General features: G+C 48.0%; 2 protein-coding genes across 4 annotated transcripts; both read right to left on the reverse strand.

The window, feature by feature from the left end:
• Positions 1-3,951: 3,951 nt before the first annotated feature.
• Positions 3,952-5,868, reverse strand: LOC143017187 (putative E3 ubiquitin-protein ligase DTX3). Its single transcript, XM_076171877.1, has 3 exons — positions 5,498-5,868; positions 4,627-4,844; positions 3,952-4,529 (listed from the first exon to the last, which is right to left on the reverse strand). The coding sequence occupies exons 1-3, from the start codon at positions 5,795-5,797 to the stop codon at positions 4,451-4,453; spliced, it is 597 nt and encodes a 198-aa protein (XP_076027992.1). The 5' UTR covers positions 5,798-5,868; the 3' UTR covers positions 3,952-4,450.
• A 1,079-nt stretch (positions 5,869-6,947) lies between these two features.
• On the reverse strand, positions 6,948-11,937 carry dtx3 (deltex E3 ubiquitin ligase 3). 3 transcript variants are annotated; one of them, XM_076171873.1, is made up of 5 exons: positions 11,453-11,937; positions 11,235-11,275; positions 9,480-10,285; positions 9,045-9,262; positions 6,948-8,824 (listed from the first exon to the last, which is right to left on the reverse strand). In XM_076171873.1, the coding sequence occupies exons 2-5, from the start codon at positions 11,245-11,247 to the stop codon at positions 8,749-8,751; spliced, it is 1,113 nt and encodes a 370-aa protein (XP_076027988.1). In that variant the 5' UTR covers positions 11,248-11,275; positions 11,453-11,937; the 3' UTR covers positions 6,948-8,748. The 3 variants fall into 3 exon arrangements, with proteins under 3 accessions (XP_076027988.1, XP_076027990.1, XP_076027989.1); XM_076171875.1 differs by lacking the exon at positions 11,235-11,275; XM_076171874.1 differs by lacking the exon at positions 11,453-11,937 and having other exon boundaries at positions 11,235-11,446.

Raw genomic sequence — 11,937 nt, forward strand, 5'->3', positions numbered from 1 at the left:
ACGTGACTTTGAGATAACACACTGATACTGAAACCTGAGATCTGATAAAGGCAGAGATTAAAGGGACAGGCGTCTCCTCCAGCTCCTCCAGCAGAGCGGCCATCTTCATCTCCATCTCTACAGTCTGAGTGCTGCCTGTGCCAGACGGTGAAATCTGCCAGATCTCCCAGAAAGAAAGGCTTTTTGTAACGACACTCAGAAGTCTCTCTTTCATTTGGCAGCAGTGTAATGTTATTTCAGGACTCGGTGGGGAAATCTACAGTGGCACTAATCAAAGCTGTTGGTTGAATACTTGTGGAGGTTTTATGTGCCAGACAAACTGCAGCCTGCTAAAGAGAAAGTGAAAAAGCTGCAAACAGTTGTTGAAGCTGCACTGTCTGGGGCAGAGACTCTGTGTGTGTGAAATGATAGAAAGGTCATGCTAGTTGCCATGACAGCCACAGCTAATTATTGTAACATGAGGCAGAGTGAGAGTGGATCACCAAGGCTGCCAGACAAGACAACAAAGGATCCTGGCGTCCTTTCATCTAACCGCCGATACTTCCTGTACGCTCACATCGTCTTATTCAGGTGTGTGTGATCAGTGTGTGTTGTGTTTGGATGCTGCAGAGCCTTTAAGTGAAACTGTGTCTCTGTAAGGCACAGAGCAGCTTCTTCTTCTTCTGCATCATAATGTGATGACATCACACTGCTCCGTGTTGTTCCTGATGTAGAGGTAATGACTGGACACATTTTAATCTCACACAGAGGAGAGATGATGAAGCTGCTATTCTCATATCGTGAGGACTCGGGCTGTCGCCTAATGAAGAACAGCTTGAGCAGAGCCTTCAATCTGTGAGGCTGATCACCCAGCCAAAGACCCCGGTGGCTGCCAGCTCTGCTGTTGGGTCCCTTTGGTGGAATAAGTCGACAAATCCGTCAGAATTACTAAGAAAAGCAGAGGGTCTGTTCTGCTAAATCACACAGACAGAAAGCCACCGAGCTCAGGCTATGAATCACAGAGCACAATGTGAAAAGGAGCCTCAACACACACACACACACACATGCACGTACAGGCGTACAAACACACACACGTGGACTCACATGCTTGTGCATTCACTTGTGCGTATCTGTACACACTGGATACACGGATGCAGTCAAGGGCACACAGACAAAAGCCACAGACGCACAAGCACCCACACACACACACACACACACACACACACACACACACACACACACACCTTCACTATGCAAACAGCCTGAGGCTCAGTGAATGAGCATGTCAGTGGTGTGGGCTGACATTCTGTCACACAAAGAGTGTGTATGGAGACAGATGCGTCTCCTCAGCCTCCTCCTGTCAATTTACCTAACACACACACACACACACACACACACACACACACACACACACACACACACACACACACAGCTTGAAATGTCCTTGTCTGTCCTAAAGGGTTGGATTTCAGAATTTTACTAATTCAAAGACGCCACAAAATCTTTACGCCTGTCAACACTGGGTGAAGATAAAAAGCCTTTAAAGGAGGGAAGCAGAAGTGGAGCACGTCTGGAGGAGTCCGTCCTCATTACAGTGATGGGAGAGGGACGCAAACATGCACCCTGCACCCGGGGAGACAGGGACGAGTGTGACTGGGTGGCTCTGGCAACACGGAGTGAGACGAGGAGGATGAGGAGGCAGGCAGGCAGGCAGGCGGGCAGGCAGGCAGGCAGGCAGGCAGGCAGGCAGTGAGCCAGGGTTCCCCCCACAGCCAGAGACACTCTAATTACAGAGCACAGTGGGGAGAGGGGGCGAAACTACTGTACAACACACACACACACACACACACACACACACACACACACATATATGCACACATACACCGTCCACTGCATCACAAACACTTCAGAAATCCTCCAAAACAACAAACCAGCATGAGAAACGTCTCCCTGCTTGATTTCAGACCGTGTTGCACCAACAAACAGCAAATCAACAAGTGTGTGTTCAGTGTTTCAGCCCCTGGAGCATAAAGACTCCGACTTGATGGAGAGACTGTGATGGACATTAATGACAAACAGGATGCAGACAGATGCATCAGTCAGCAAAGAGCTGAAAGCTGATTTTCTCTGTTTCCTCCATCCTGTGTGTCCACAGGCGTGTCAGCAGACGTTCACACTGATGCATGTTTAATCCACCCACATGATGGCTCTGCATAATCTCTGATACATATTTATATGTGTGTGTGTATCCACACTGTAAAGCTGCAGCCGTGTCCCCAGCAGTCCAGATGGTGATGACAGAGGAGCACAGAGTCGCTCCACGCCACCACGACTCTGCTGCTGTGTGCTGGTCTAATGTCACTTCTCTCCTCAAAGCCAAAAACAATAAAGAGGACGAGTGTGAACACAACACAGTGTGTGTGTGTGTGTGTGTCTCTGCTGCAGCGTGAGCCAGAACATTTGAAAATACAATTTTGCATAATACCCTGTATGTCCTGTGCTTCCATTTGCTGTCCTGCCTCAGCAGTTGGAACAGTCTGTTGTTGTAATCAGAGTAATAATAGAAACTACACAGGCTCAGATTCAGAACAGGTGATGCTACATGTGCTCCACTTAGCCCTCCCCTTGAGCTGGCCAGCAGATGGGGGAAGGAAGTGGCAGATAGAAATGCATGAAGGAGAGTAGGAGCTGATGGAGGAAAGAAATGGGACGAGGAGGACGAGTGGACGGACTGATGAAGGCAAAGTATGAAGAGAGGAGAGTCGGGGGGGTGGGGCTGACCAGATGGGCCGGGCTCTGCTCTCCTTTGTGAGAGCAGCAGATGCCCTCATACCCCCCCTCACACACACACACACACAGCCCACCACACACCAAAGAGGCCCAGCTGAGTAAACTTGCCTCGTCACGTGTGTGTATAATATAAACATAAACAGACTAAAGAGCCTCTCATCCTCCTATAACTTTACACACTGAGATGTAGATCAGTTGGGTATCAGATTATTTATATAGTTTAAAAGCTGCTTGACCTGATGCTGCAGGATGGGAAGACAGAGAGACAGAGAGAGCAGAGAGACAGAGAGAGCAGAGAGACAGAGAGAGCTGAGCTGAGCTGAGCTGAGCTGCTTTACAGATCTGGATCAGTCAAATGCAACGTTACTGTCAACTCAATCTGTGTTTGCATATGTGAGCTGTCAGTCGCCATTAACATCAGTCGCAGCCTACATGAGAAGATGCTGCTCCCATGTGGTTGAATACTTCTGCTTCTGTCTTGTATACATTGTGGTCGGTGCCCTTGTCACCATAGAAACACCTGAGTCATCACTTCCAGCAGAGGCTCTGCTCCTCTCACTGACTTTGTGTTGTGATGTTTGGGAGAAGCTGCGGGACTTCAGGGTTTGTTGTGATGCTGAATCACAGCTGAATCAGTCTACTCTGAAGAGGACATCGCCCTCTAGTGGACGAGCTGGGGCATGACGCTGGACCTGGAATCTAAACCTCACAGTCCTTGTGTTTGATGCATCTTTAATTAAAACAGTGTATGTCTATGTGTCTATGTGTACGTCTATGTCAAGCTATTATAACTTTGCAATGTATTTTTTGTCAGTTTAATGATAATATTGTCAGTAAACTCAATGTCTCCTTATTCTACTTTGATTTCCTGCCATTCCTCACCTGTCCACTAGGTGGCTCTACCCAGTTTCAAGCTGAGCCGCCCGCCTGACCAACTCACCTGTTGCTCATTTCATCATCAACCCACATTACCAGCAACTTCCCCCTGTGAGCGTGTGCGTCAGTGTGTGTCTGTGGCCTCTGCCTGCCTTTGGTCAGTGACCGTCTGCCTGCTGTTCTCCAGCCCATCAGGTTTGTTTGTCTGTCCTGCTGTTTACTCTCTTCTAACCTGTCAGCGTCTGAATCTTCCCTCTGTGAGCACAGTTTACATCATGTCATCATCACAGGCCCTCTTTCCAGAAATAATAGATGTTTCAGTTGTTTATTGTGCGTAAACAGACAGAACCTGAATTGATTTGACTGAACAAGGCCTCAGCTGTTCTACACTCGATCTCATGCACACGAGTTTGAGCTTAGGTCCGGAAAACATGCATATCAATCATGTGATCATCATTTAGAAGCGTCGCTCAGTAGGCAGAGTCTCAGTGAGTTATGATGTAAGGGACTGATGGAAGAATGAAAACACAATCTGCATAAATGTCAAACTGAACCAGACTGATCCAGATACACAACAACACATCTGGATCAATAATCAATAATAAAGGAACTCTATAATAATAATAACAACAACAATAATATCAAATCATCCTCTTAAAAACATTCATAACAAAGGTGGCAGCAGTAAAGATCCCAGCTCACGGCCCCAGCAGCAGCAGCAGACAGGAGATCAGGAACATTGTCAAACTCGACAATAAACGTATGAAAGCTATAGAATCATTGTAAGGATGCTGTAGCTCATCAGTCAATTGTCGTCCGTCACACCTTTGGCCCGAAGCTCCTCCTGAACCCTGAACAAGTAATCTTCATCTGGATACCCAAAACTGAAACAGACACAGAGACAAACAAGCAGACAAGAAATGAGCAAAAGTGGAGGAATCTGGAGCAATTAGAAGCAGCATTAAGAGTCAGGATGCAGACCTCTGTGGACCTCCTCCCATGCTGGTCTTATGGTGGATATCGTTCCAGGTGATGACGTTGTTGAGGCCCGTGGTAGCAGATCGTCCGACGGTGAAGACCAGTCTCCTGTCGAAGGCTTTCCTCAGCAGCCTCAGGACCTTCTCTCCCTCCTTACAGTCTGGCAGGAAGGCGGTGCGAGCTGTGCGGGAATACCTCACCCCAGGGTTTGGATGCTCAGGCTGGAGGACGATACAGGACACAGCAGGACGTTCGTGGTGTGAGTGAGTCATTCTCTACTCCGTGTTTACTTACATGTGTGACAAATGATCAGTTTGCCACATCGGCTCGTGCTGGTGTTGTAATCTAGACACTTGTGGCCCCCGAAAGAGACGAGAAGACGTTTGTGAAACTTTTAGTGTTCCTTCAGGACAACAGAATGTTTTCAGAGCAGAATGTGTAAATGTTGTCATTTGGAAGAGAGTAAATCATTTGAACAGATATAGAAAGATGTTCATTTCTATTTTTAAAGCAAACGACTCCAAGCCTTTGCTGTTTCTATAGCAACAGAGAGCTGTGCCTCTAAGAGCAGTTGTGCTGAGGTCCCTTTTCTCGTGTATCTCACGTCATCAAGTTGTTCTAACCTCTTTATCAGAGCAGTTTCGTTTACATGAGGAAGCTGTACAGAACACATTTGTAACGCTGTAGCGGCAGCCATTTTGATGTAGTTCGATCCGTCCAACACACCCGCACCCTGCTGTCAAAAGAGGGAAAAACCGCCCAACAGCGACACCCGGTGGACAAACAGAAGCTTGAAAAGTTACAAAGTCCCAGTAAAGTGTCACGTGATGTTGCTATCACAGTGATCTTTGTTGTTGCTGTCATGTCGCCTCACCCCTTGAATCCCTGCAGGGAAGTCGTACACAATGATGATGCAGCCGCAGTTGTCAAAGCCCGGTATGCTCTGCCAGTTGCGCGTCACCGTCATCGTGCCTTCCGGTTGTGTCCCGGTGTACACGCCGTGGTAAGTGTTGCATATCGGACAGGCGGGCTTGAACGTGAACACCGTGTCGATACACTGAGCGCAGAAGGAGTGATGGCAGCTTAACGTCTTCTTCTCCTGAATTCCGTCCAAACAAATGGCGCAGGTCTCCCAACTTTTACTCCTCGGAGCGGAGTGGACGCTGTTTTCCATTGTTTTTCCGGTATATGACAATACTGACGCGTTCCCCCCCAAGTGTGGGCGTAAGTGGACCGGTGTAATGGATTAATGAGTGGTCGTGTTAAATGATGGCTTGAGCCTGAAGGCGCCGGTAGATGCGTCATTACAAGCACAATACATAACCTTATACAAATGGATCTATAACGATACACAAAATTACACACTCGCTACACATTAATGCTGGCAAATCCCCAAATTAGAGCATCTAAAATCCAAATATAATAATCTAAAATGTAATTCATATCAAACAATGAATTCAGCCAATATAATAAAAATATTCCTGTTTTTAACATTTGGCGTCACAAAAGCTCGACGCATTAAACCCCGGAGCCACCAGTTAACACGGGCACTCGTTATCCCCCTACACAGATGCGTCTCCAAACGTTTTGACGTCAAACGAACGAGGAAAGTACCGATTCATTGCTCCACCGTGATGAACTCTATATACGGTCTCAGTAGAGCAGGGAGGGAGCTGTGATTGGTTTAACGTGGATGACTAATGGTCTGGAGACAATGATTCATAAGGTTCCTTTTATTCTGAGATGTATAATTCAGTAATGTGACATCGTTGTTGTAACTTAGCTACTTTTGATGACCGGATAGTAATCGCATGTGACAGTTAATGACACGAATTCCTCCAATCGCCTCTAAGCTCGCCAGAACCAAAGTTAGCTTTCAGATTTGTACATGTTATTATGTTTGATTTTACTTATTTACATTACCAAATCTTAGGCGTGGTCACAGCTACAGACTCCTCTCACCTCAGTTCACCTCTTTGTTTACCTTCTATCCGGTCTATCTAGTCTACAGCTGCATACAGGCTCCTGAATGTGTCGTAACAGTATAAATATAGACATCTCTGTAATTACATTCTTTCCAACAGTGAGAAATCTTGTTTAGAGGTAGAGTGACTGATTTGATGAGGCGGAGTAGTAGATGTTTCATAGTCCAGCTGTTTCAGAAAAGCAACACCGCCAAACTGTCTTTGGACTAAGTGTCCACTAGATGGCGCATGCTGACTTCAGTTCAGCCTGCTGGACAACAATCCCACTGAGGTCAAACCCGATCAGAGCCTTTTCTCCTTCCTAATGGACACGGGTTTACATGGAAATGAACACAAAGCCAAACATAACTTTTTATTCAAGTATTAAAATGTAAAGCACATTGTTTGGAATATCAACAAAGTACAGATCAAAACAATTAGAAAATCAAAACTAACATTTCCTTAACAATCAATTTGCAATGTGCAACCCCTCCGACGTGTCGTTCTCCTGGCTCCTTCTTAATTATGTAATAATGCATAGAAATGTTTGCACGCTCGCTTCAGTAAACTACAATCCTGTGTCCCAAAGATACCTCAGTTGGTCCCGAAACAAAAGAACAAATGGGGGGGGAAACAAATGCGAAACATTAGAGGATGGATGTGTTTGACCAGTCAAAGGAATGAGCCAAGCAGCTAAGTACTCCCACACACACAGCCTCTTCATTTCTGAGGGGGTTTCCAGCGTTTGGACGACAATAATGTAGGAGGAGAAGCTAATTCAGTACATATGGGTGTGTATAGATTCCTGTGAATGGCAGATTACTTATACCTAAAGCCAGATAGTCTTAACGATGAACATAATGCTGTGTACCTATGAAGGAACACCGACACACACGCCCAGACTGCTCACCATTCATCTGCAACATCATGCTCCATTTTTATCAAAATTGAATAGAAGAAAGGCACAATAAAATGAGATCTCCCCACCCGGACTAAATCAAATCCAAAGCAAATTGTTCTCGCAACATTTTATTTTCGTTTTTCAATTTCTGATCCTAAGGAGTATTTATTTAAATAAAGAAATTTACAACAGTGACCTCATTTTCAATGAGAACATTAGCAGGCAAATCTCCCAGTTTAACAGGGACGGAGGAGGCATAGATACTTAAAGAGCTTTGTGCCTTTGATTTGGTTTAAGTGGTCTATATGCCCTTTGCATTTGACATCATCATAAATCTGGAAATTAGATGAGTACATTACTAACAGAAGAAATGGGCTGAAAACCTGGGAGACATCTTGAAATTACAGGCGCGGCAGCAACGGCACGATTCCCCCGAGAGGTCCTGATGCAACGCACCGCATTCTCCTTACTCAAGCTCAAAACACAGGGAAGATGGCAGACGCACACAAACGAAAGAGGTCAAAATAAGTGACATCAAGCGGTCGTCACCAAGGTAATGTATGAGCGAGCTCGTGGCTGCACAGACCTGTTGGCTTGAGCGCTGACAAGAGAGGAGGAAGCTAAACCCATTTCTCCTACTTCACTGAAGAACAGACTCCCTACCAAAGTGCCTGTGAGTGCTTTAGATTGCAATAACTTCAGAGAATGAATCCTTTCTGTAGAAGCGGCGCTGTTCGGCCGAGTGCCATCCTTACTACAGATAATCACTAACAATCAAATTAGAAACTTAACAAACATTACTGGGGAAACCAAACCAAGAGTGTGTGCTTTTAACAACTCAAGTCATCCCCAGTGTACAAATCAACATGAATATAACATAAGCTGTCTTTAATATTTAAAACTTAAGATTTCCTAAATAATATATACGTACCTTGAATACCAACACACTCTTAGTGCATCAGAGATCGGTCCTATTGCCAACAGTGACAGGTAGAGGAGTGTGTAATACAAGAATGCACTGCACTCAAATTTAGCACTGGGTTAAGATGAAGGGTGGAGGAAAGTGAGCAAACAGAGGATGAAGGGTTGTAGCGGCGGCGGCGGCGGTGGCGAGGGCTCTGCTGCAGCATTAAGACCACGTGTGTCTGCTGAGGGCCTTCACCTTCACTCGGCTCAGTCACAAGAGCGCAGCCCGGTACCTGCTCGTGTCCACTTGCGAGGACGCCAACCCCTGTCCTAGAAAGTTCCCGGAAGAGTCCGTCAGTCTGCTGTGATGTCTTTCTCTCTGAGCTCCTCTGTCACTCGCACAAGGTAGGTGGGGTCCGGGTAGCCAAAACTGTCAGAAAAAGCGAGAAAAGTCATTACTGCATCTGCAGAGTTCCACAGCAGCACAACAGTCCCGTCTAGCCAGCATGGCGGCGTCTCCTCGTCACCGACTTCAATTACATGTGTCACCTTACAGGGGTGGGTTTCTCAGCTACAACACCTCTCAGGAAACTTGGAGAGACAAAATACTAAAAATGGAATCTTAGGTGTCACACACTCCTTACACATACCAGCGAGGCCCGCCCCATATTGCGGTCTTGTGATGAATGTCATTCCAGGTGATGACATTTTGCATGCCCGTGGTCATGGAGGTACCGATGGTGAAGATAAGGCGCTGCTCAAAGGCCCGACGCAGAAGGCCCAGCACACGGTTCCCCTCAGGGCTGTCAGGGAGGTAGGCGGCGCGGTCCGTTCCTGGGTACCGGACACCCGGGTTTGGGTGCTCCGGCTGTTGGCAAACAATACATTAAGCAAACGTTCTCTTGTAAGGAAAAGAGGAGGATCTGTTGTCTGCAGGGATACACACACCTCACACACCTCACACACCTCACACTGCCGCCTAGGTCATACTGAGGCTCATACTCATTTGTGTAATTGTAATGTATGACAATATTTGTGATTTCTGTGTGACTTGCGTAGGAAAGATCCACTAAGTGTTCACTCACCGCCTGTAAGCCGGGGGGGAAGCTGTAGATGATGCAGATACATCCAAAGCCTTCATGCCCAGGAAGCTCCAGATCCGGATCTCTCTCTACGATCATAGTGCCGTTGGCAGGCTGGTTCCCGATCAATTGTCCGTACACTTGACGACACACGGGACACGCCCGCTTTACCTTGAAGGCCTGGTCCAGACAAGAGCGACAGAAGGAGTGGCCGCATCTCTCCAGGGTGGTCTTGTCCACCATGTCCCCCATGCAGATGGAGCAGGAGCTGTTGTCCTCAGCTTCACTGTGTGAGGCCATGCCTGCAGTGTCCATGTCTTTAGTGTGTGTTACCTCGTGGAGCATGGCGCACGGCTCCTCGTCGGCAGGCTTCCTGAACCTCTGCTGTTGTCTCTGGGAGCGCCGGTGCTGGAGAGGCGGCGGCGGAAGCAGGCTCCCCTCTCCGTTGGGCTCCAGGACCCCGACACAAGGCAGGAGAGCCCTCTTCCTCTTGGGCCCCCCTTCCTGTTTGCTCATTTCTTTGCGGGCACAGCGGCATAAGTCAATGAAGGCTTTTCGGGTCTCGCTGGAGATGGGTCCATCCATCAGCCCGGCTCCGGCGCTCCTGGAGCCGTCCACCGGCTGCAGCCTCACGGCGCAGCAGCCCCCCCTCTCCCCTCGCCTAATGATACCAGCGCTCATCCCCTGCTTGTGCTGGAAGTCAATGAGCCAGGGCCGCCCAGCTGCAGCCAGGTAATCCCACACTGCCTGTGACACCAACACCTCATCACTGCCCTGGCCAGCACGCACACTCATCTCATCAGAGGAAACTGCACACAAGAGGCATCAGCACATTACACAGTGACCCGCTTACACAAAAGCATTCACAAGCACAATTTGTACCTGAGCGTGTGGAGGCTGTGACTGAAGGAGCCGCACTAACCCACATTTAGATGTTTGCTTCATTTATTTGTAGAGGAAACATTACTATGTCTGCATTATTATGACTGTTTTCCCTTTTCTACCATTTGTTTTATGGCGGTGGAGTGAAACCCAAACATAACACAAACACAACACCCACTCCACTCCACTCCACTCACACCCTCCACTCTGCTCTGGACTCTTTTAGGGGGGGGGAGATCAGTCTGATGCATCACTCCTTTAGAAAATGTCCAAATTAAACAAATATACAAAGTGCTGATGAAAGTTAATAACTCAGGCAGGTTTAATAGAGCGACCGGGGAAGAGAGGAAGCGATTACAAACTGCTAACGGGAGAGAGAATGTGTTTACATCAACAGGCAAGGCAGACAGATTATTGGAATGAAACACTGATCAACTGCAGATTGGATGTTTTTTTCAAAGATACTGTTTCTCATCTGTTATTGCATGACAGGGCAGAGAGGGAGGGAGAGGAGGTGATGATGAAGAGACCGTCATCCTCTGTACGTTCTCTCAAATGTTCATTAACTCCTTTGGGGGGGGGGGGGGGGGGGGGGGACATTTGTGTGTCATCCATCTTCTGTTGTGTGACTCTTTTGCCTGCAGTCTGGCAACGCGTGTGTGAGTAAACATGCTCCGGTGTGTGTGTGTGCGGTTCTGTACTCGGGCACATCTGAGCGGCACCGCGGCGCTGCTGGCTGAGGACGTAACAGCTGTTCAGAAATGCAGACTGTAAACAAAGGAAACTAAACGCGGAAACCCATCAAAGTCCACTGACAGGCACAGAAACACACACAAACAGTGACACAACGCTCCTCCGGCCGGCACGCATTCTTACCTTGTGATCCCATAAATCCCTTTAAGTGCGAATAAAGCTTCCTGTTGAACAGAACAGAGGAAGAAAATCTGAAGGACTGGAATGATCATCGCGTCAGATCGGCGGTATTGTGATCGAGCCAAGCTCCTCAGCCAGCCGGGGCCGGAACCGCCACCATACTGGCGCGCTAACATGACATTATATCAGCCGTTTCCCCCTCCTTAGTGTCGGTATCTCACCCTTCGCCGTCGCTGGTCGCCGCCTGTCAGGGGAGGTTGGTGGCCGGGTTAGAGACTCCGCTCCATCGGGGATGAGGCCTTTGCTTTCTGACGTGCTGCTGCAGTTTATCCGCGGATATCGGCTGTTTTGGAGTCAAGGCATGACGTCCAGGCGCGTCCTCGGCTCATATCTCTCCGGGCTTTGACAGCGTTCTCTCGCCGGCCGAGGCTCAAGCAAGCATCCAATCCCCACACCTCGTCTCCAGTCTCCGGTCTGTGTTTGCACTTCCTCGTACGTCCTTGGCCGAGGCGTAACGCTGAATAAATAGCGATTGGAGTTCCTCTCTTCCTCGGGCTCGCTATTCGCTACTCCCGTGACAGCTTCTTACGCGCAGATCGTTTGCTCTTCCTCATTTTGCGTCTCTTTCTCGCCTTTCATCCGCGCCGCGCAGAAATAGCCATTATTATGATGAGGAGGACTGGAGGGAGCTACGGGGAAATGTGAC

Source organism: Genypterus blacodes, unplaced genomic scaffold (assembly GCF_046128005.1).
Source record: "Genypterus blacodes isolate CSIRO-AG114 ecotype Tasmania unplaced genomic scaffold, CSIRO-AGI_Gbla_v1 ptg000274l_1, whole genome shotgun sequence".
NCBI lineage: Eukaryota > Metazoa > Chordata > Actinopteri > Ophidiiformes > Ophidiidae > Genypterus > Genypterus blacodes.

Bases quoted from the DNA above. Each gene is read 5' to 3' on its own strand.
- LOC143017187 (XM_076171877.1), bottom strand. From the start codon at position 5,797: ATGGAAAACAGCGTCCACTCCGCTCCGAGGAGTAAAAGTTGGGAGACC. The intron at 4,845-5,497 runs GTGAGGCGACAT...ATCGTCCTCCAG, and splicing joins TCCCTGCAGGGATTCAAGGG to CCTGAGCATCCAAACCCTGG. The intron at 4,530-4,626 runs GTCTGCATCCTG...TGTCTGTTTCAG, and splicing joins ATGGGAGGAGGTCCACAGAG to TTTTGGGTATCCAGATGAAG.
- dtx3 (XM_076171873.1), bottom strand. The intron at 9,263-9,479 runs GTGAGTGAACAC...GTTTGCCAACAG, and splicing joins TCCCCCCCGGCTTACAGGCG to CCGGAGCACCCAAACCCGGG. The intron at 8,825-9,044 runs GTATGTGTAAGG...TTTTTCTGACAG, and splicing joins ATATGGGGCGGGCCTCGCTG to TTTTGGCTACCCGGACCCCA.